The sequence below is a fragment of the Protopterus annectens genome, chromosome 6.part0 (genome assembly GCF_019279795.1).
Source record: "Protopterus annectens isolate FY-2018-M chromosome 6.part0, PAN1.0, whole genome shotgun sequence".
NCBI classification, from domain to species: domain Eukaryota; kingdom Metazoa; phylum Chordata; order Ceratodontiformes; family Protopteridae; genus Protopterus; species Protopterus annectens.
Genome location: NC_056737.1, coordinates 1,325,524,643 through 1,325,549,723, shown reverse-complemented (window position 1 = coordinate 1,325,549,723; position 25,081 = coordinate 1,325,524,643). Strand labels below are relative to the sequence as shown.

The window sequence follows — 25,081 nt, the reverse complement described above, 5'->3', positions numbered from 1 at the left end:
GATACAGTGGATGCATCATGCAAGTAACAGTTATGGAGTCTGACATGTGGAGACATCCTTGGCTTAGGGAACAGCCTGCGCAGAACATTTAAAAGTACAGTATCTCACTGCTGCATTTGACAGGAACCTGCTAATAAGGCATCTGCATAGAGAAGTGTTTAAAAAGATGGAGGAAAAATGGAAGGTTATTCAGTCTAGTAAAACAGCTGTTTCACCCCAAGCTGCATTCAGCAGACTTTGCTCCACTAAATGTTTTCACGTCCACCAGATACAAGACAAAGATGAACAGCCTAAGAGAAATAAAGGCCAGTTCAGAAAAAAAAATGTCAATCTGTGGAAGGGTAAACTTGAGACCCTCAGGGATGCGATACTATTAGGGAATAGCTATGATATGAGAAAGCTCTGTCCCCCCTCAGCCCCTCAAAACCAGTCCCAAGTCCACTCCCTCATAAATCACTCCTTCTTCTACCACCCCTTCCTCAAAAGCCAGGAGTTGTCTGGGTCTATTTCTCAGATAGTGAGAGAGAATCGCCCAGGATACCTGGGTCCTAAGTATCCCACTGCAAGACTAAAGGCTACATGTTAAAAATCAATGTTCTAAGACATTCCCTAAGGACCAGAGAGCAGAGACCTTTAATCATGCCAGTACTGCTACTACAACTTCTAAGTCAAGGGGTCATAGAGAGAGGACCAAACTAAGAAGAAGGCACATAATTTGATTCAAGACTGTTTCTATTCCCAAGAAAACATGTCTCTCGGGGGCCCATTTTAGACATATCAAGGCTAAACAAATTTCTACAAGTGCCAAAGTTCAAAATGCTAACCTTGCAACTCCTACTGCCTCTCCTCTTTCAAGTCTTTAGGATCACTTTCCATCTGGAAGTTGCTTACCGCCTCATGCCTATAGGTAGGATGCATAAGCAGTAGCTGAGATTTGAAGCAGGGGTTGTTCGCTACCACTTTGCTCCCATGCCCGTTGGTTGTTCTGTTGCACTCATAGTCTTTGCAAAATGCCTGTCTCCATAAATGTCATACTGCAGAACTAAGGGCACCCACATTTAATTCTGTATAGATGATTGACACCCACAAGAAAATGCATATTGCTCTGCCGTTCAACCTGGCCCACTTTCAGACACTCAAAGTCACATAAGCTGCCAAAATTACAACTAAATCCCTCCCAACAAGTCCATTTTCTGCTAGTCTTTCTACATGCCAGCAGACAAAGGGTATTACTTGCCTTAGAGAAAATGCTCATTCTGACCAAATATTTTAATTCCATACAGCAGCAATAAGAGAGTGTGGCCAAGTAATACCGCAGGTTCAAACACTCATAGGTGTGTAATAAGCTAACGACCACAAGGGCATTTTTAGACCTAGCCATGCATCCTAAATCTCTGACAAGTTCTGATAACCTTAGTAAGTGTCAGCATGGGCCTGGGATATGAACCATTTACAGGTTACCTGTGTCCATCAGAGACATAGGTGCCAAACCATGGATGAATTTCCTCTCCCCCATCCAGTTGTCCAAATTACACTTGAATTGGGTTAGGAAGGAACTCAGTTTCACATGGATGGAGATCTTGTTCCAGAGAAGGGATAGTCTCTGGGATACATACCTGTTCTTGTCTGTTTGCATCACAGACAAGGATTAAGGTTTAAAATGGTTACTTCTGGTTCTGTTTGTTTTGCAGATATGCAGGAGGTCCAGCAGGGTGAAGTCTGACAATGCCTTGTATTCCAGACATAGATGTCTCCTCAACAACCTGTAGGAGACAGATTATAGGTATTGAGCTTTGTGTCAGTCTGTATAGGATGTATTACTCACACCTCTGTGGATGTTCCAGATGTTGGATGTGCCTGGTTAGGTACATACCAAAGCTGGCATTGTACTCAATGATAGGCCCGATGAATGACAAATACAGTGAAACAATGACCTCCTTGGATATGCCATACCTTTGTTTATAAGTTGCATAATATAGAATGATTTCTTCACTACTGAAGACACGTTAGTCAAAGGCTAAATTACTAATTATGTCCCCAAGTCCTTGACTACTGGGTTGACTCTTAAGAGTTGTATTGTTAATATGACTGTTACCAGGGGTGGATAACTTCCCAGAGGATATTATTATGCATTTCTTGGCATTTAATTTTAGTCCATTACTCTGACACCAGTTATTTGTCTGTCAGCCCTTTCTGGAGAACATTAGTGTCAGTGGAGGATTCGATGACAGTTCCTAATTTGCAATCATTTGCATATTTTTATCAGCCAGATGTCATTGACATTTGCCTTGACTTGAGAGAAGTAGATGCCAAGAAGGAGTGGTCCCAGTACTGATCCCTGAGGGACTCCACTTGCATTGAGCCATTTTGTAAAGACAGGCTCCCAAGTTCTAACTTCTTGGGTCCTGTCTGTGAGCCAGCAGGCTATCCACTGGGTTACATGAATGTTTATACCTAACCTCTTGAGTTTGTCAACAATGCCTGAGCGGAGTGTTGTGTCAAATGCCTTGACCAGATCAAGGTAGGCAATGTGAACCATTTTCCCTCATCCATTTGTTTGGTGACCTTCTCAAAGAAATCCAACAGGATGAGTAGGCATGACCTGTCCTTGATGAAACCAAACTGGGATGGACTTGACTGCACTGAAGTGAGCATTCTCTAGGGTGAGGAGAGCTTGCTTCCTAGCATTGAACAGTAACACCTTTAGATTTTCTTGTAGCTTGGACTACATGGCATCCACAGCCCTGGATCATCTCCCCATGACAAGTCTTCACAAGAGAAAACTGCACTGAAGGTTTCCTATGTCGTTACTGATCAGTTCCATGATAATTCTTTTCATGGATTTGCATATCAGACTAAATGGGACTCATGGGTCTGTAGTTTCCAGGGTTTGTAGATTGCCTGCCTTTGTGCAAAAGGATGATGGTTACTGTTCCCCATTTGTGAAGCACAAAGTCTGATTGGAGGCTACGGTTAAATACGGCTAAAAGATGGCCTGATAGGTCATGTTTCGTGCTGTTTTGAAGGCAGCCTGGAATATTGTCAGGGCGCATTAATGCAGTGTTCTTGGGCTTAGAGAGAGAGCAAGGAGTACCTATCCCATAGTGATAATAGGGAGAGTTATATTTGATGGCATTTCCTGAGGGGAGGCTGGGTGAGAGGGGTAAAGTTCTAGCTGAATTTGCCTGCCAGTAGTCTTGTTGTATCTTCTGGCTCAGTATAGATGGCTCCATTAGCTATGCACACAACTGTGTACTGTCTTTGAAGTTATGGACATACCTAAAGAATGCCTTGTTGCTGTCCTTGGCTTGGGAGGATACATTTACCTTAAATTTGGCTTTGGTAGACTTTATTTGTCCTTCGAGTTATTTGTTTAGTTTGGTGAGTGCACTTTTATCCTGAGGGTGCTACAGCTCCTAATTTTTGCCATGATTTCCTTCCTTCTGTTATACAGCCTACTAATGCTGTGATTCCTCCAGGGTGACTTACTATTTATTTATTTATTTATTTATTTATTTATTTATTTATTTATATTCAGTAGCTCTACACTTTTTCCTTGTGGGTGCAGCTGCCTTTATGCACCTAGTAACATCTTATGTAGGGTTTCTGTGAACAGTTCCATGTGGGCAGCAATGTTCTCATGATTTAGGTGGGGGGGGGTTCATAGGTTCATAAGTGTGTACTAGGCTAATGGCCCTGTAGCCTTTGCAGGCCTAGCCTATAGAAGTGCCCTGGCATTGTGCTACCCGACATTAGTTCTCAGTGCCTCTATCAAGTAGAGCCACTAGAGTGATCCCCGGGGTGAACTTTCTATTTGCCATCTACTCATCAAGATTTCTCTTAAAGAGGCCAGTGAGGTGGTCTGCTTGATGCTTGTATGGGAAGTCTATGCCAGAGGCTGGGCAGTCTCTGGGTTATGAACCTGCCCCTCCAGCATGTTCTGTTGATTGTGGTAATGAGGTTGAGGTCTCTGGAGCATGTGGTGTGGAGGGATTGGGATTTCTTTAGATGTAGCATTTCTAACAGAGCTGGGTCAGACATGGCTTTGTAAGCCAAGGAGAGATCGCCTCTAAGCAGGTGATATGAGACAGAGAACAACTGGAGTTTTTTGAGTCTGTCCATGTAGGACATGTGTTTAAGGCCTAGGAACCTCTGTGTGAGGTACTTTTGTGCCCTTTCCAGCTGTTGCAGGTGCCTAGTTAGTTACATGCCACATGGTGCATTATATTCTATGATTGGTCTAATGAGGGAAGAGTAGAGAGAAATGATGACATCTTTCTTCCTGGATGCAAAACCCTTGGTAATGAGATGTGCCATATAGAAGGACTTTCTGATCACAGTGGCAATGTGATGGACGAAAGAGAGGTTGCTGTCAATCTGTGTCCCCAGATCTCTTATAACGCCTTCAGTGTTCAGTGGACTCCCATCGATGTGGTAATTAGTGGGAACTGAGTTTTTCCCAAAGGGGATGACTATGCATTTTTTGGCATTAAGCTTAAGGCCATGGTTTCAACACCAGTCATTGGTCTCAGTGAGGCCTTTCTGTAGGATGTCTGCATCACTTGGGGAGTTAATAATGGCTCCCAGCTTGTAGTCATCTGCGAACTTGGTCAGCTGGCATCCCTCTGTGTTGGCCTGGACTTCTGAGACGTAGATGCCAAACAGAAGAGGACCCAGGACCGATCCCTGTAGGACTCCACCCGTGACTGGTTGGCAGTCTGACTTGGAGTCTGCTATTTTCACACTGTGGGTTCTATCTGTGAGCCAGTTTGCAACCCACCTAATGATATAGGGGTTGATGCTTAGTTTGGTGAGTTTATCAATGATTCATGAGTGAGGAATGATATCAAAGGGCTTGGCCAGATCGATGTAGGCTGTATGAACTGCCTTACCCTCATTCACAGCTCTGGTGACTGACTCAAAGAAGTCAACCAGGTTGAGCAGGTATGATCTACCTTTCACAAAACCAGATTGCGTGGGATCTAGAGTTTGGAGATTCCCTATATCCTTGTTAATTAGGTCCATGATGATGCGCTCCATAGCCTTAGATATCAGACTCATCAGGCTAATGGGATGATAATTTCCAGGGTCTGTAGTCGCTCTTCCTTTATGGAGAGGGATGACTGTAGCAGTGTGTCATTCAGTAGGGACAAAGTCTGAAGTGAGCCTTTGAGTGAACAGGGCACACAGATGTGGTGCCACTTCACTTTGTAATTCATGTAGAACACAGCCAGGGATATTGTCGGGTCCCATGGAAGCTGTATTCTTGGCCTTGGACAATGCACCTTTAACCTGTGCTGCAGTAATGCTGGGTGCCTGGCATTCTTCCATTATTGAGATTGGTCCTTTGGGGGGGGGGGGGTAAAGTTGTCATTGAGTCTGTCAGCCAGTATGTTGGCAGTATCTGTTGGTCTGTTGGCTCAGTATAGCTGGTACCATTGTGCAGTAACTCCGAGCAAATCTGAGTGTTGCCATGGAGACTCTTGATATAACCATAGAAGGTTTTGTGGTTGTTTTTAGTGTCTGCCGCAATTCTGCCTTCATAGCTGGCTTTGGAGGTTTTGATGAGGGGATCTCAACTTTTTGTTGAGGCTAATGAGGGAATTTTTTCCAGTTTTGGGACTTCACCTTTTTCAGCTTGAAATTTGCCAGCTTATCACTTAAAGGTAGGAAGTTAGTCTTAGAGTAGGTCCTGAACATTACAGGGTTAGCTGGGGTTCCAGGTTTTATTTTTACTTCTAAGAAGACTGTCTTGTGGTCTGACCTTACCAAAGAGGACTTTATACTAGGGAGTGGGCAGCACTCTCCCATATTAGTGAGGACCAGATCTAGTATGTTTGCACCCCTGGTTAGTCTTGACAGTCTAGTCCAGGAAGTTTGTGTTTACAAAATCCATGAATCTCTGTGTCTGTATGTCTGGTGTCGTATATGATTCCCAGTTAATACCGGGATAATTAGAGTCACCTGTTAATATGATATTGGATTGGATGATGAGTGTTTCCAATAAGTTTAAATATGGTTTATGAGTTTCCTGAGTCATAGAGGGGACCTATAGCTTGCAAGGAAGTGGTATGGGATTCTTTGTGAGGTAATTTGAACATGGAGAAGATCAAGGGCAGTGTTCTGTTTGGCCAGCCATGTGTTATATTTATTTTTTATGTAAATTGAGACACCTCCACCTTTAGTCCCTGTCCTGTGTAGTAGATGGTCTAAATCTGTGGAATGTATTATAGTCTTACACTGTTGGGTGCTCTCCGTGGCTTTAAACCGTGTCTCAGCAACTGCACAGACATCAGTATTCTCTAGGGTGAGGAGAGCTTAACCCTAGTATTGAGCAGTAATGCCTGTAGAATTTCTTGGAGCTCTGACTACTTGGCACCCACAACCCTTGTGCCCCCCCCCCCATGGCAAGTCTTCACAAGAGAAAACTGCACCGGTACCTGTGGACCAGATGGCACCAGCATGCCCACTCTCTGCAGTACCACACTCTTCTACTGCCTTGCATCAAAAAGAGCTTTTGTGTTGACTACAGTAGGTGGACCTGAATACCAATGTGCCTTTTAAGCTAGGTATGGATTCTCAGACAGTTAGTACAGATTCCTCAGAAGTAGCTTGAGGCCCACTCAGAGAAACTGAGGAAGCAAGAGACCTTTTAAAAACTCAAATGAAAAAAAAACATCAGTATTAAAAAGAAGATGGATGTAGTTTTAACAATATCAGCTTTCAAATAGACCTAGCAACCAGGGTCACTGCTTGCATTCAGCAATCACACAGTATATAAACAAGCAGGTGGAACCTACTCTTATATCTTATGCATGCTGGCCATGAAATCACTGTGCCTAGCCCAGGAATCAGACTGACCCTCAGGGTATCTTACATTGCATGCCAGGAGAATACCCTGGGCAATCACTTCAGAAGAAAGGAAGCAGAGCAGAATAAATGGATGTTAGACAGGGATGCATTTCTGGATTTTGTCAGAGGGGTATGCAAGAAATAGATCAGAAAACAAACCTCTAAACAAATTTTTTACCAGGTCATCACTCAAGAGGGCCTGTGCATCAGAAGCCTTCTCATTCAGTTGTTTACTTCTGTTTCTCTGACTTTCCTTGTATCCATCTACTTCTTAGGGTAATTTAGAAGATAGAAGAACAGGCCAAGAGTGATACTCGAGTGTCATTATGGCCAGGGCAGCACTGGTTCCCCTCAGAATGTAGAATTCTTATCCCAAAATGAGATTTCATTCATATACCCTATCATGAAGACACCAAGGCTAACAGCACATACATCCTAGCACTCACCCCTTTTAGGCACGTGTTTACCAACACTGTGCTTGCTGTTATGAGGGAATCTTGGAAACCAAACACAAAGAAGTCATAGCTGGCAGAATATAAAAGGTTCTGCCTTTGTTCCTTTAGACAGGCCCCGAATCATAACCAATCCTCAATGTCTGTGGTCCTCAAATACGTCAGAACTTTACAAATCAGTATGATGCTGTACCTCGTTAAAACTGCATGTTTCCACTATCTCTGTCTGTCTGCCCTGGGATCCCCTTTACTATTTGCTGACAGTAAATCTAGTACTGAAAGGGGTACTGTATCTAAAGACAGCTAACTAGGAATTCTCCCCTCCATGGGACATGAAAATGTCCCAAAGGAATATCTAGAGACTGAATTCAATGAATCATAGTTACTCCAAAGTAGTGAATCCTTTTTTTTTCCAGAAAGGGCACCAAAGGCTGTTTTCTTCAAAAGTCTTTATTAGGTAATGGATGACTGGTTCAGGTTGGATAGACACCTAGGCAGGCAAACTAGTGGGTTCTTCAAGACTTTTTTATCTCCATGGAACAAGAATAATTTGTTGGAAAAGTTAACATTGCCACTGTTTCAGCCTGCCGCTCAAATATTTAACCTGGAAGAATGTTTTCCTAGTGACCATAATATCTACCAGGAGAATAGTTCAATTGCAGTCACTCATTTGAAAGTAACAAGGACAGGTAACTGTCCACACCAACCCTGTCTTCATGCCTAAGAATATGTCAGAAGTGTCTCTAAGTCAGGCCATTACCTTCATGGTGTCCTGACCCACCCTAAAGACCAAGAGGGAAAGGATTTTGCATACCCTAATGTGTATAGGCAACTGAAAGTTTACCTAAACAAGACTAAAGATGTGAGAAAAACAGATCTGTTGTTCATATCCTTAGTAAAAGGTGGGGAGGACAAGGCTGCTGCTTCCAAATGGTTAGCCCATTATATCTCCTTCTATCTTCCTTCTTTTAGTCATTCTGTGACAAAACTGTATGACAGTATGTAATGTAAAGGCCAACAACAACTACAAGAGCAGCAGCAGCCTTCTCTAGAGTGGTCAGCAGCCAGGCCATCTTGGAAGTAGCTACCTGATTGTCAGTTTGCACCATTTTCAAGCCCTGCAATGTGGGCATTACCTTCAGATCCAGAGCATAATTTGCTACAGCCATTGTGTAAGGGTTGCTATAGCCTACATCTTCCTGGAGCCAGCCATCCTGTGGTCCATAACCTTTCAAAATCTTCCCAGGCATTTGCACTACTGCAGCAGTGAACAATACAATGACTATGGTACAGTTATGGAGGAACTTACCATAACTGTAGATGTTGAGTATGCTCACTGCTGCCGTAATAGTTCCCTTCCTCTCAACCTGTTTCCTGTCTATTACTATCCTGGAGTTAGTGCTAGCTAGACACGTTTTTCATAGATACATATATATTTCAAGGTCACTGAGTCCTATGACTATTCTCACCTTACCAGTACTCTCCCTCCAGCTACACCTCCTTTTTCCAGGAAGGCTATACTGGTTAGTCCTGGATTAAATTAGTGGATACCATCTAGTCATCTAGTTTATGCCTAAGGGAAGATAGTAAGTTGCACTGCTTAGCATGCAGGGGAAGTTTATTCAGAGGTTTGGAAGGTGCTGAATTATAAACGTAGCCCACTGCTATGTTTCATTTATTTACTGGTGAAGATTTAGGTCCCAAGTTCTAGTATTGGTCTAGATGTTAGAATTGTGGAGAAACATGAGTTCCACAACAATCATTGTATATATGTAAATGTATTTACATGTGTATATGTATGGGGAACTTTTAACCTTTAATATGTATATTTTAGGAATGAGATGTAATCTGAATGTTATTAAATACATGTGGTTTTATTGCTTTCTTGCTTTTCATATGTAGTATTCCTTTAAGGGTTAATTGGTTAGTTTTGAAGGGCTTTTTTACAGAAATGATTGGATGCAATGTGTATATGCTACTATTCAAATAGATTCTGGTTTAGTGATGGTTGTCTGATGAAGCAATTTTTATTGCGAAAGCGCTTACGAATAAATCAACAGTTTTTATTGATTTACTGCCTCTGTGGATTTTGTTTTTTGGATTGTCTCCTTTTCCTCTGCACAAGGGATTTTCGATTTCTTCACTTCGTTTGTTTTGCTGCTGGGGTTTGTTACACCAAATAAAGGTTTATAGTTTTCAGTCACCTTTCTTGGTAGCTCAGGAGTTTCAAGCCTATGATCTTTTTGGTTATGAACATTGAGATCTTTCTAATTGTTTGACATGTTTAGTGAGCTATGCTCCAGAGGAAGTGTTGTACACATGATGGTCAAAAGAGAGGATGCTATCAACCCAAGTACCTATGTCCCTAATTACATTTTAATTTTATAGAGGTTCATCGTCTATACAGTGTGATGTTGCGAGGATGGAGTTGTCTACCAAAAGTGACGATACTACATGTTTTTAGCATTTAGTTTGAGAACATTTTTGTGTAACAATAATGTACTAGGAAGACCTCATTGTGGAGGATTTGGGTGTCAGAGGATGACTTAACGAGAATAGCCACTTTACATTCTTCTGCAAGTTTTGTTGGCCAGAGATCTTGGCTCTCTTCTTGGAGATCCAAGAAATAAATTCCAAAAAGCAATGGTCCCGGCACCAAATCTGAGGGATATTGCCAGTCACATCCATATTTTCTGATGAGAAACCTACATCTTGTGCTGTGTGGGTGCTGTCTTTTAGCCAGCTTACTATCCATTTTACCTCATATGGGACAGTTTTTAAACATTTAGCTTTTGCGTGATGCCAGCATGGGAAATGGTGTTGAATGCCCTGGCCTGGTGAAGATATGCCATATCTCCCCTACTTTCCTCTCTTCTAATCCTACAATGTGCCCCCTGTAGGAACTGTGCTTCCATTGTACTTCCATTGTGTTAAATAGTTCCAGAACCAGTGACTTAAGTTTATGTTAAAGAAAGTTATGTTTGATAGTTTCAAAGACACTACTCAAGCCTATAAATAAGGCCCATGCAAATTTATTACACTTCATTCCTGTTATGATCGTCTTTGTAACTGTAACTATATAAATAGTAATACAAGTATTTTGACCATTCCAAAAACCATGCTGTTCATCTGTAAGGAGGCTATACTTATCAATACCGTAAAATGTGGTTTGTCTATGTGTTTTTCAAATATCTTAGTAATTGGAATAGAAATAAAATGGGTCTAAAACCCTGAGGCGAGAATGGAAAGGGCATTTTAAGCATAAAATTAATAATGCATTTTTGAATCTGGGAGGAACAATTAAGGTGGTAAGAGTCAGGTTGCAGATATGGGTTAATAGTTTGGAAAATGGGTGAGCTGCAAGGTGGAGGAAAGCTGGGTGGATGTTGTACTTCCTGGGTTCAGAATTAATGTCTAGTTTTTCAGGAAGTTCCCTGAATAACATAGCAGTTGTGGACTGACAGTAGAAACTGGGTGTAAAAATGGAGGGAGATATATTGGACTGCAGTAATGTTTTGTTAAAGATTAAACCTGAAGAAAGAGGGGTTGTAATTTGGGCTTGGAGTAAGTGTGTGTTGAAATGGGTTATCTGGAAGACATTGGGAAAACAGTGAGCTGATTAAGTTTGAAACTCTAGATTATCAGAGCAGACAGAATGAGTAAATCATTTAAAACTTGAGGACTCGCATTACTGAGTCCCGAAATATGGAGTCCAAATGGCAGAAAATCTTGACTTACATATATGAAGTCTGCAATTGCTACTCTTCAGAATATTTCCTTTTCTCTGATGTATGGCAATCTTGGAGTTGGTATATATAAGCTGAGGAGGTGGGTGTAGGAGCTTGTCCCCCATATCTGGGGGTACTGCAGGAAAAAATATGAGATGTACCACCAAGGCTGTTGTGAGACAAACATGTCACGTTAAAAGCCAAATTATTTAATACAAACATAAAAATCCAAGTAGCATAAAACAAGGTTCAGGGTGGATAAGCGCTTTTGGTAAAAAGTTTTTAAAAGAAATATAGTTATTATTGCGGATAAGGTTTATAGTATTGGAAAAGACTAGTAGGGCTGAGATAGTGCTATGGACAGGTCTAAAACCATGTTGGGTGTCTTGCCAAGAGGTGGTTCTGGATAAGGTGGTACAGGAACTGTTTCTGAATACATTTTTCCATTAGTTTTGCTAGAGGAGAGAATATTGCTATAGGCCTATAGTTGGAGAGTTCAGTAGAACTGCCTCCTTTGTGAAGCGGGATTACATAGGATATTTTCCAGATAGTAGGAATTTATGCTTCTAATATGATTCAATTGATAAGTATTGAGACCGGGTAGCAATGGCACCAGCTGATTTTTGTAGGTATTCAGCTGGAAGTTGGTTGGCAGAGAGTGCGGTGGGTTTACGTTTTCTGATTAGGGTACAGATAAATGATGTGGCAACAGGTTGAAAGCTAAATAGGAGTAGGTTTCTAGGGGTGGCACTATTTAGACTGGGGGAGCTAGGAGGTAGTTGGCTAGCTAGGGCTTGAATTGTTTCGGTAAAGAAACTGTTAAAGCTGGCTGAGACTTCTTCAGGTGATTTATCAGTAGTGGCAGCTGGGATGGGGGTAGTAGACTGACCAGGGTGTATTAGATTATTCAGCCCTGCCCAGAACTTTTGTGGGTTGTTTTGATTTACTGTTTGTAAATTGCAATAGTATTGTTTTTTGTCCAATAATATAAATGTTTTAGCCTCATTCCTAAGTTGCCTGTATTTAATTTGATCATGAGGTAGTTTAGTAGAGCCCCATGCGGCCCAGGCTTTATTTATAAGATTAATTTTGATTCTAGTCTCTTTCGAAAGCCAAGGTGCAGATTTTGCCTTGGATCTCTTTAGACGAGTGGGAGCATGTGAGTCGGGGATCTCAAGAAATCTATTGTTAAAGTACAAGACAGCTTCCTCTAAGGGGAGAAGTTTTAGGATGGACCAATTACAAGATTTTAGTTCTAGTTGGAATTTGGCTAGGTCAACATTTTTTATTTCTAACATTTCTTAGCAAGCGTAGTTTGGGATAGATAGCTTTGTGCTTGATAATGAATGTGAGAAGGTGATCACTTAGACTATCAGGGAGGGTTCCAGAGGTATACAGGTTGGGGTGACCATTAATGAGTATCCAATCGAGTGTGCTTTCTTTTTGGTTAGGTTTACTTAACCTAGTAGGGGTATTGATGATTTGAGTAAATGAGCGCAGGTTAATGTGGTTGGTAGGGGATTCCGAAGAACAAGTGGCCCAGTCAATATTAACGTCTCCAAGAAGGAGGATTTCTTGAGGATAGTGGCTAGATATCCAGTGTAAGGTATCTTCTAGTATAGCTATATTGTTACCTGGGGGAACTATACATGCAGATGACATAGATACATTTACTTTTGTTGATTTGCAGTTTGGTAGCTAGAATTTCTAAGTTACCAGCCTGGGGTAGTTGTATAACATCTGTGGATATAGTCAGTTCAGATTTATAAAGTATGGCTACCCCAGCCCCCCTTCCTGGAAGCACAATCCAGCCTGTGTTACTTCATTGTCAGAAATAGCAGGTTTTAACCAAGTCTCTCATAGACAGAGGATCTCAGGGGAGTCTTCAGCGAGGAGTGCATGAAGTTCATACACTTTGTTATTGATACTTCTGATGTTCAGATGACAGGTTAGGAGAGAGTTAGGAGGTCTGGAAATTGTGAGCTTAAGGTTTAGCTGACAGGTAGAGGGAGAGTATGTTCTTGAGTTGGCAGGGCCCAGGTTATGTTGTATATCCCCATCAAGCAATATGCTGAGTTTAAGCTTGGTAATAAGTTTCAGGAATGTATCTACAATTTTATAGTAATGTTTGATTCTACACCTAATTTTCCTGGAGTTAGTGTGTAGGGAGTGTGGGTATAATGAAGGATATGTCCTGGTACTATGAATATGATAGAGAGAGGAATATTTGACATCTGAGGTGAGAGTATGGGCCTTTGGGATTTGAAGTCCTATGAGAGGTTGGATTTCATATAAGGTAAGGAGGTATGGGGCTAATAGGATGGGTATTAGAAAGGAGTGTAACATTATTGGAGAGATGAGCAGCTGTTGTACCTGGAAATGCAGAGTCAAAGAAGGTGAGATTGGGCTACTAAAGTGGGAGGGGGTATGAAGCAGCCAATAGATGGAGAGTGCTCCTTAAGGAAGGTAGAGGGATAGGGGTGGGGAAATAATTAGGTTAGCAAGAAGGTGATAGGAGATAGTAGTAGTGGGAGTGGCTATATGGCTAGAAATATAGAGGTAGTGGGGGCAGGTGGAAACAGGGGGTAGGGAGGGGAGTGAAGTGAGCCCGAGCATAGCGAGGGTGAACGGAGCAGGGCTAATACAGTTCCAAAGTGTAAAGAATCCAGGCAGGATACCAGCCCAGTTCCAAAGTGTACTACTCTGCTGTAGAGTAATTCAGATAAGTATAATGGCTTTTAAGTAAAATTTCCACTTAAATTTATTAGCTTCATAGATTCAAGAATGTTAGGATATACCTATAGGTAATACCTTTTTAATACAATTTTTTCGTTAATTTACTAGGGCTGTGATATTGTAGGGGTTATTTTAATGGTATTTTCAAGGGTTTAAAGGCAGGGGTAAATACCAAGGATAGAGTTGGGATAGAGCCAAGTTAGAAGAGGGGCAAACTATGGTGCCTTAGACCTCAGTCAACAGCTTACATTTAACTAGTAAATTATAGTTAGAACCACCTTGGTACTTTGGTGTGCACTGCTGTCTTTGTTTTAGATTCAGCAGGGTAAGTCCTTTCCTTAGTCAGTAAGCACAGGGGGACTTGGTCTCAGGGAGCTACCTAGAAATTAGAGTAAAGCAGGTAGAATAGTGAAAGAGTCACATACAGAAGTGTCGTTTTACTAGGCTTCTGTTTCTAATGGTATTTACAGACTATTAGAAGCTCCATAGGCTGTGAGTACCATTAGCTAACTTATTTCCTGGGTTATGAAAAAACTTGGACTTACAAACAGCACGTGCGGGTATATCTTTGAGCACAAAAGCTAAGAAATAAATGCTACGGCTTAGGCACGTAACACCATTTGTGAAAACCACATACAGCGATGTTTCCAGCAGCTAAGATATGGGATTGAAACCCTCTAATATTTGTTGTAATAATCATCATAATCATTATGGGGTTTTACAGTCTAGCAGTGCACTGCAGGGAAGTAACTCTGTGAACTTCTAACCAGCTTCATTATGAAGACCTGTGTTCATTCCCTCAGTCAGTGTTTGCATCCCATTTTACAAGGTAATGCTCCTGGGTAGTCTTTGAAAAAGAGGAAGTTGTCTACTGCAAATTTCAAAATCAACAATTCAGATAATCTTTGTTAAATTGTGAAGACTTTTGAAGCCATGTCTCTGTTGTCACTGTACCATTTTGCAGAGCCATGAAAAAAGAATTGTTTCTATGTTACTGGTATCAGTCTAATAGAGATGTGTGGCTGATATACACAGTAATAAAAGAGAACTGTACGCATAATAGATCACCATATTTCAGAAACTAAACCTCTGTTTGTCTCTTGTTTCCTGACAGAAGTTTAACAATGACTGGTGGATAGGAAGGCTAGTTAAAGAAGGCTGCGATATTGGCTTCATCCCAAGTCCACTCAAATTAGAGAATATTCGAATTCAACAAGAACAGAAAAGGGGACGTTTCCATGGAGGGTAAGAATAATTGGAATAATACTGCTTAGAGTACCTTTTGTGCCTGTAATGGGTTCAGTTTTTGCCAGTGCAGGCAGTGTAACTTTCCATTTCTGACACTCTGTTGGCTGAGAGGAATCAGTCAGAAGAGCATCTTCAAACATTAAACTAAAATACATACATATATATATATATATATATATATATATATAGAGAGAGAGAGAGAGAGATATATATATATATATATATATATATATATATAGAGAGAGAGAGAGAGAGAGAATCATTTTGCTGTGTTTGCTATAACAAAAAGTTTCTGAAACCAATGTTTAAATGTGAAACTGATGTTTATTGACAAGTTACTTTTTTGCAAAAATGATGGGGACAAAAAAAAAAGAAACCAAGTCTTAAATGCACTGGTAGTCTGATTCAACAAATACATTTCTAGCACATGCCCTTGAAAATGCAAGGCCATAACCATTAGTCCATTTAAAACAATGTGCATATATTCTTCCCAAGTTCAGTTTAATATGGCCATTTTTTTCAGTTAACACAATTTCAGTCTTCTTTCATAATTGCACTGAATTTTATCACCAAAGAAACTGACTAGTAAGCAGACTTTTTCCTGCAGCATGCCTTACCTTACAGACAGTGGTAGTTCTGGTAGTTTCTCCCTTTATTGCAGAACAAATCTTAGCAACGTTTCAGGTTCCCTCAAATTAATGTATATCCTCCTATATGCAGCAGCTCCCTGTTAGTTGTTATGGAGGGTTTCCTCTCTGTCTGATTTGCATAACTTCTTCAGCTCTTTCTTCTTTCTCTCTAACTTGTCTTCTAGCTTCAGACTTTCCTTTCAAAATTTATCCCCAGTCAAGGTATAAATAGCAGATACAATTCTGCAGTGAACAGTGTGCTTCCTAGGCTCAGGAAACACAGTGCCACTAATACAAATAGACACGCACATTTTTATTTTGTGTTTTATGTATATATATATATATATATATATATATATATATATATATATATATGTATGTATGTATCTGTCTATATGTGTGGGTGTGTGTGTGTGTGTGTGTGTGTGTGTGTGTGTGTGTGTGTATATATATATATATATATATATATATATATATATATAGATAGATAGATAGATAGATATTTACATATATATGTATATATAGAGAGAAACAGATGGTTTACTATCAAAAGGATGAAAATCACGTCCACGAACAGTGATTTCCATGACAAATAACATCGACTCATGACTATGAAGTAGGTCATATGATCGACGCAATAACATCGACAAATTCTGTCAACCTTAAGGTGGAAATCTCCCATTGAAATACATGCTGAAGCTCCCTGTCCATGTACGTCCTTTTAAACTAATGTACAAATGAACATCGACATTCCGACAGTCGCTCCTACCATGGTTGAGGAGGTGGCTGTCGAGCATGTTACTGTCGACCATTTGATGGTAAACCGAAACAGATAGGTAGATGCAGTAATATTTTTATTCTTGCCAGCTGCTGATTTCCGTGCTTAAACTGTATTTGAGTTTTCATGTCTAGTCTGGTATCTGCTCGATGCATCTGATCAGGCAACAGATATAAATAACTACTGACCAATTAAAATGTATTTAAAAAGTGTTTGTAGGAAACTACAGGTATATAACATCATTATGTGGAATACATTGCTGTAGTTTGTCAGTTAGTTTGGAATTGTCACTGTCTGAGAGATCGGTTTAACACCTTTAAAGTAACACCACTGAAACTGTCACTGTGGTGCTATTATTAGAACCGCTGTCATTCTGTGAAAGAAAATAATGGAAAATGATCTGACCTATTGCAGGATATTTATGATGAATACTAAGGTCTCCATTTTTGTGCTTAGTCCGGCAATGCCCTGGTTTGCAGCAGGTTTCTAACATTAAACAACAGTTTCTGTTTTGGATTTGTTTGATCTGTGGGTGAAATGCCATGAGTTCAGACTACAGGTAAGTTGTATAAGATTTGACTGTCTGTCTTACAAATGAAGGGCTGCACAAGTGAGATAGGGCTAAGTGCTCATTCCCCTGCTTGTTTATCACTGGGATAAAGTGTGGGGTTCCTTACTACAGAAGTATTCTAGAATAGAAACTGTAGCCTAACGCCAGACTAGTAATCTAACTATTTGGGGCTCTGATGCTGTCCCTCAACAGCCACTTCTTCAAAACCAGAATGGAATGAAAAAAACAAGTGCACAGTGATGAGTTTATTAAATCTACTTTTTTTTCTGGGGAGATGAGCTTCTAGCCACCCACCCTGTACCCTTGGTACTCTGCACCTGAAGCCAAAGGCAGCATCCCACCACAGTGACCTCTGTCAATGAATTTCCTATTTGCCCAAGTATGCTTTATCACACTTAGCTTATAAACAACTGGCTAGCACTGGTGGCCTAGACTTGTGGGCAGTAAACAAATGCAAGGTGGACCCAGAGGATGCATAGGCACACAGTACCACAGCTGCATGTGCTGCAATCTGCAAACAGTCCAGGAGAGCAGCTCCAGGTTTAACTTGTCCATCTCTTTACATGTGTAATACTGTGAAGGGAATGGACCTCATTCCTAAGTCAGGGTACAGTTAGATTTCATGATATAATTATTGTTTAAGTTCATAGGTTCATAGTTATTTACTAGGCTAATGACCACCACAGCCTGTATAAGCTTAGCCTTGGATTCCAACCACTTGTGTCCCTATGCATCATGGGTGTTTATAAGGAGGGGGGATGTTAGTTAGAAAGGTTATAGAGGTTATGAGGGGTATGTTAATTTGGACATTACTGTCTGCCTCTGTCTATCATGGGGGGGGGCCAAACCCAGAGTGAATTTCCAATTTCCCATCCATTGGTCAAGGTTATGCATAAACAGGGTTAGGGAAGGACTCTGCTTCACATGGAATGGGATTGGGAACCTGTTCCAGAGCATGGGGATCCTCTGAAACACATATCTGTCTCTCTAGCATGTCTTATTTATCACAAGCAAAAATTAAATCCTTGGATCTAGTGGTTCTGATGCTGTTCATTTTGCAGATGTGCAGCAGGTATATCAGAGCTGGATCCGAAGATGGCCTTGTATTCCAGGCATAGATCACCTCTCAGTAACTTGTGAGAGGCGGAGTACAGAACTAGGCCTTTAAGCTGATCTGTATAGGACAATGTGTTTATACCCCAGATTCTCCTGGTAAGAAATGTTTGTACACGTTCCAATTGTGCTACATGTTTGTTCAGGTACACGCCAAAGGAGGCATTAAACTCCGTGATGGGTTTGATAAGGGCCGAATAAAGTGGCACTGTGACTTCCTTGTACCTGGATACCATGCCCTTACTTATAAGTTGGTGACATAAAATGGTGTTCTTACTACCTTGGCGACGTGTTGGTCATAGGCCAGATTACTGGCTAATATCAGTCTTTGATGTTAACCAAGAATACTCTTCTCAAAACCCATAATGTACCCAGAATTGCTTCCTTCTGTAATTCATATGGGGTTACATGTATCGGTAGTATATCTGAGTAGGACTGTAAATTATTATTTTTAGACCTGTTGCAATTACTAGAATTGGAACTGTCTGGGTATCTTTCTTCCACATTCCTCTTGTTTTTGCAGTTTGGAAAGGCCTGAGAGTCCCAAGGAGGAAATGACCCTGTAACTGCTGATTGTTGCCCTCACTACATTGTACATGGGACAGACAAACAAAAGTGCCAAAATCTGGATGGGAGGTTTAGAGGGTTATGGGGAGCTGAGGCCTTGAAGAAGAAAAGTATTAGCCATCTGTTTTATTAGTGAGCATTTCAGACAGGTTTCCAGCTTCACCATAAGTGGTTAGTGTTTGAGAACGAACCATAGTATTTTAACATGTCAGTTAGGTAGTGGATGCCAAGTATCACAGAAATTAGATTACCCTTTTTGAATGAACTTACATGCAGCAAAACCTAGGATGGAAGACCACAAGCCAAGAGGAAGCTACAGACACAGTGAGTGCACTTACTGTAGACTTGCATTACAGCACTGTCATCACAAATGGCAAATTAAGAAAAATGACTCCTCCTAGTATCCATAGTCCTCAGCCTAACACATCAGTTACTGTCACTATGGCAAAAGCAGCCACATTATTCCTGGCCATGGGCAGTCTGAGATGGGCACACCCACCAAAAATTATATCCGGGCCTACTTGGAAAAGAGTATTCAGTCAACCAGGGTTGGAATGAGGTTGGTGAATGCTGAAAGGATTAGGAGAATGCATGATCGTGTGAAGAATGTGAGAAGGGGAAGCAGAAAATAACTATATCTGCTTATCATCCACAGTGTAGTATACCATTAGTTAGCTATAAGAAATAGTGCATAGTAGGACCCACACATAGTGCTTCAGAGATGAATAATAAAGTGATAATTTTTTCTGTTTACCTCATGACCCAGGAAGGACTTCAAAATCCTACACTGTACAATATGAAAATACAGTGCTTACTTTGGTATGTATAAATCAAAGCATATTGCTCAGTTAAGTCCCAGGAGATAGTTTGCTGAGAAAATCAAAGGCCTCAAATCCTTTGGCTATCCTGATAGATTACCAGAACACTACTTATATTCATTAGTTTGCAGACTGCTCCTTGATGACCTGTGTCTTATTTTTACAGCCATAAAGATAGAATCTTATTTGACCTCTTATTTCTTTACAAAACCAGTGTCCCTACAAACACCTGCGCTAAGGACCTAAATCTAGACTAAAAATAAACAACTCTACTTGGAGAGAGTTGGGTTCCTAATGCAATGTATTTGCAGGTCAAAGTACTACTACGGTGGTGCAGTGGTGCAACCGTTAGCATTGTCACCTCACAGCAAGGGATTCTCCAGTTTGATTCTTGGCTGGGGTGCCTTCGGTGTGGAGTCTGCATGTCCTCCTGCATTCGGGTGGGTTTCCTCTGGGTGCTCCGGTTTTGTTCCACATTCCAAAGACATGCATTTGCAGTGTTTCCCCCTGGGCCTCCACTGAAAATGGAAGCTGTCCCAGTCAGATTTTCCTGATAAACAGATGTTAAATAAATAAATAAATACTTTGAATATCCTTAGGAGTAGCCTTGACAACTAGATGGGTAAGCTCAAATTTACACCAGGACTAACATATACACTCCTGCTCAGTTTGGGAAGTAAGCATTATTCAGTACTGAAAAAGGAAGTGTGTATACTTAAATGTGTATATGGCTAGGCATCTTATAGTTATCATGATAGCTTCCGTAGTATTGCTCCTGTGTTGTCATGTAAATAAAATTACTTGATTTTGTGGCAGAAAAATCTGACAGAAGTTCGAGAGGTACATTTGTGGATATTTATAGCACAGTTCTAGAACATATTATGGGACATAAAATGCTCAATTTGTATTTATTTTATCTTTGTATTTTCTTATTTTTATTTATTGACTGGGGTAGAGTATTGATCCTTTTGGACCATTTTCAAGCTCATCCTGGGGTTATACAAGGAAACAAACAAAACAGTCCAGAGTAATGCTGGTAATACAATATTTGGCAAAACCAGAATAACACAAGTTTGTCTAGGCTTTCTTAAGATAACATAATGTAATGAATGATGGATGTAGGGATGGAGATTTCTCTAAGTACTATAAACAGCAGTGAAGGAGGAAGGGTGGAGGACTGGAGTAGGAGCTACCTGTTACAGGTAATTATGGAGTTAATTGCAAACTACTCTGCACTACAGTGGGAAAAGGACAGGTTTCCTTATACCTAAGTTACCAGTAAGTAAGCAGTATGTTGTGCTTTCTTAATGTTGGCCAAAGTTTTACGATGATATGGCCTTTCAATTAAAGGATGCTTCAAGGTTTAGTGTTCAATGAATGACCATTCAATGAACATGCCGTTCGATAACTAAACACAGACCCCAACTGGCCTGCTCCCTTGCATCATCCTGTGAAGGCTGCCAGCCTAACTAGATAAAATTTTGTAAATTATTCTGTCATTGTGACTATTAATATGATCCACAGGCTTGTTTTCGCAAATATAATAAAACTAAATGTAAGAAAACTGTGTATGTTCTGAACTTCAGGGATGTGAACGCAGTGCACCCTTGCTGATAAGTAAAGCATTGTATGACTGATCTCAAGCCTAGAGACAGGATGTCTGGGCTGGAAATTCTTTCTGTTGTCTTGACGTAAGGGATAATTGCTGGATTTTACATGTAAAAGTGTCTTTTATTGCTGTGGCTTCCTGGCCAGGTGCAGCTTACAAGAAATGTAGATTTTGAGTTTCTGTTAGCCTGGGAATTAAAGGAGAGGTAATAAAAGTGATGTAATGTGAAATGACTCAGCAGTACTGTGTTATCAATTTAAGACATTCTCAGAGAGAAAGATGAAACATTTTGCATCTTTTCTTGGATTTGAAAACATCAGCTCACCAGCACTTGCTTTGCTCTATAAGTAGGATCTTAGACTTTAGTATTTCTCTTAGCGTTAGATAGGAATTTAGCCAGAATAGTCTAGCTGTTTTTCTATATTTATGTCAGACTATCCTACAATATTGTTTTAAAGTTTCCTGTGATCTCTTAATTCCATGATGTCATTCTGTTGAAGTAATAAGTATTGTCTTGTGTTTTTACTATTTATTATTAAATATTTTTCAGCCTTTCAACTGTGGCTGTTTTGTGCAGAGATAATTAAAGCTCTTAGAGAGTACTTGCATGAATTTGGGGATACTGTCCAAGCCACTCCAATAGTCTTGCTGCTCAGTCACACTTACTATTCGGATAACAGTAATATTACACAGTGAAATTGGTCTCCCTTTGGGAAGGGCCTTATAGTAGCTGATAACAGTGGTTGGTGGCAGTGATTTCTACCTTATAGTCTGGGCAGAAAGGGGGCACAGCTAGAGAACCTGTGCCAGCCTTCCCCAGGAGTGTCTGTGTGTCTGTATATAAATCAAATCTTAAAGTGTGTGTGTGTGTCAGCTACTTGGGCAGGGTCATGAAGCACTGGTTGGACAGAGAGGGTGCTGGAGGTTTTAGCTTGACCAGTAGGCTGAGATCTGGACTCTATAGCTGTGCCAGTGGAGAGTCTTATTGGGGATCTGGAGAGAAAGGGAGAAACCAGACCCAGACTGACTGTGATCTCTGTGTGGTGTTAAGGGAGATTGTACCTTACTGTGTGTGTACTTGTTATCCCCCCAATGTGCACGGCCCTCACTGGTGCTACTGATGAGGATTGAGCCTCCTTGATTACTGGGCCAGTGCACGGGCGTCACACAGCATTTCAGGTCCCATTTCTGTGCCCCGCCTCCAACCCTTCTTCAACATATTTTATTAAAAAAATAGTAATAATTCTTTTCTTCTCTTAAACTGTAACAAACAGTTGCTATAGTTTATTCCCTGCCTGCAGAGAGTGCTGCAAGACTCATATTTTATTTTAACAAAAAAATTCCTCCTTTTAAACTGTAGTAAACTGCTTGCTACAGATGTAGCAAACAGTTGCTATAGTTTATACCATGCATGTACAAAGCACTACGGTGCTCTTGTTTTACTTTAAAAAATCTTCTTTTTAAACTGTAGCAAACAGTTGCTACAGTTTATACTGTGCCTGTACAGAGAGCTGCAGTGCTCAGGTTGTAGTTAAAAAATAGTTTTTTACATTTAAACTGTAGCAAACTGCTTGCTACAATGTAGCAAGGAGTTGCTACAGTTTAGACCATACATGGAGCACTACAGTATGCAGGTTTGACCACAATTATTATACTGGCTTTTAAAAAACATTATTGCATTAAAGAGAGATTGGGATTGGCTGATTATGCCCCCCCCCCCCACAACACTTTGCACCCAGTGCAGTTGCCCCTGTCACCAGGAGTGGCCTTAGGTCAACTGGTGCCCTAGGCAAAGGGCTCCAAGGTGCCCCCTACCACACCATCTGGTGCCCCCATCCTGGTCTACCTACACCAAATAAATACTTGAAAAGCACCCCTGCTACAGCGGCGCCCTATGTGACTGCCTAGTTGGCCTATGCCTAAGGCCAGCTATGCCTGTCACCCTACCCTAGCTACACTACTGCTTGCTCTAGTTATATGATTTTTATTTAAATCTCACATTTACAATAAAAGCACCAGATAGACTGGTATACCTGGGCCAGGTGCCCCTCACTGATTTTGTTGTGTTTTACTGCAAAGGCATTTTTTGAATACTGAGTAGTACATATTGATCTTTTGATGTTATTTGTTTTGACATGATTTGAACTTCAACATATAACCCAGAGATTCCCTAAAGTGATTACACTACTTTGGTTATTGTAGTCAAACTATAGTTTCAGTCTGATGTAGAATGACATGGTCAAAAACACTTCCCTTTTTATATTGTGCATAACTATTTACTGCTGTCCACTACATTACGGAGAAATAATGCAGTGTTTTCAGCATGCAAGTTCAAATTTATTTAAGTCTTTAAGGCCTAAACACTACAGTACTTAAACACATCAATGAATACAGTTTGTGAATAATTACATGTAAACTGTCATGTTGGAAGAAGCTTTTAAATTGCTAAATTGTTAAAAGAATTAATACAGATATCCAAAGTTTTATCAGACTGCAACTGGAAGAATAATTCAAGAAAAAAAAAGAAGTCTATGAGTCACAGAGAGCAAACTTGCATTTGTAAGTTTGAGGTGTTAAAACATAACTGATGCCGTACTGCAGTCCTTACCTCAAAATTCAATAATTTTATGTCCAAAATTTCATGAGACCAAAAACTCAAATTCTGATATGATCACCTCTTGAGGCATGGCTGAATTCTGCAGAGGAATCAGTTGTAATGCTCCCCCATCCCCAACAATAATACCCTCAAATAGGAATACAGAAAGTATTTCTGAAAAAAGCAATATTAATAAATGTAGGCAGGCAGGAAGGAAAACTAAAAATATACATTCAATAGCAAGTCTAGCATGGTCCTTCAGTTGTCTTTTATTAGAACAGTGATAAAGTTAATTCAAAATGAAACATAACTCTAATGTTGGAATGTTTAACATAGCCCCAAAGTCATTCTTCTATTCAGAACCAGTACTTTAAATAAAATTAACTTTATAAAAAATAAGAGCAAGTTTTTACAAATTTCTGAAGAAATACGATTCACACAAAGGTAACAGTGTATTTTAGCCCCACTACAACTCAACCAAATGGCAACAGGCTCAGAATCCAAGAAAGGTCAAAAGGCAATGAACCACAAACTAATAGTCTAAAAGCATGCTGCAGGACAACTCCATAAGTGTACAACCACCCAATGCTACAAAACAGAAAAAAAATCTGATAACCTTGTCAAAGAAAGGTGAAGAAGCTATAAACTATAAGCTTTAACTAGAACTTTAGAGTAATGGAATAACAGAAGTAGTGGAAAAGAACTGACCCACAACAAATTCCAAGCATCATACCTCTCAGCCTCTCAGAGCAAGAAGTCTGGGCAAAGCTATAAATAAAAGTGGGACAATTTTTAAATATTGCTCTTACAAACTTAGAAAGTTGATAGAATAACAGGTTTTGCATTAGCATGAATTTTCTGAAGGGCATGAAGTCTGAAACTCAACTGTCTGTCATTATTTTCTAACTTCAGTCTTTAATGATTGTCCTCTGTCTTGCTAGAAAACCACAATTTTTTTGAAAAACAGACTCAAAATATGAGACAAAAATCTGGAAATTCTGCGAAAATCTGTACAGTTGAAAAGTATGCCAAGCATGTTTTAAACATCCAAATTAAATTTTGTATTCCATATTCTGACAAACAGGAGCAAAAACAGTAAGTATGTACCAGAAGGAACATATCAGCCTGTCTCATAAACATTTCTTACGGGGGGGGGGGTTCCATCTGAGCAGACGTTACTTCTTACCTTGGCATCAGATTTTGCTGAGCCAGATGACTGCTTATCCCCTACCTAAGATCAAGGATTCTCAATAATAGTATAATTACAGCTGTTTAACTGCAATTCAGTTTGTCCAATTATGGTCAGGCTGTCCTTATTTCTCCTGCATTTATTGGATTCATTTAAAAAAAGAAAGTTACCACATTTCTGTTGGATGCATCATTA

General features: G+C 40.2%; 1 protein-coding gene across 1 annotated transcript in view; it reads left to right on the top strand.

The window, feature by feature from the left end:
• CACNB4 (calcium voltage-gated channel auxiliary subunit beta 4) overlaps positions 1-25,081 on the top strand; it is a 509,529-nt gene that overhangs the window by 129,452 nt on the left and 354,996 nt on the right. The window contains exon 4 of the mRNA XM_044073655.1: positions 14,883-15,013. Coding sequence (XP_043929590.1) covers positions 14,883-15,013 — 131 coding nt within the window. The remainder of the gene's footprint in view (positions 1-14,882; positions 15,014-25,081) is intronic.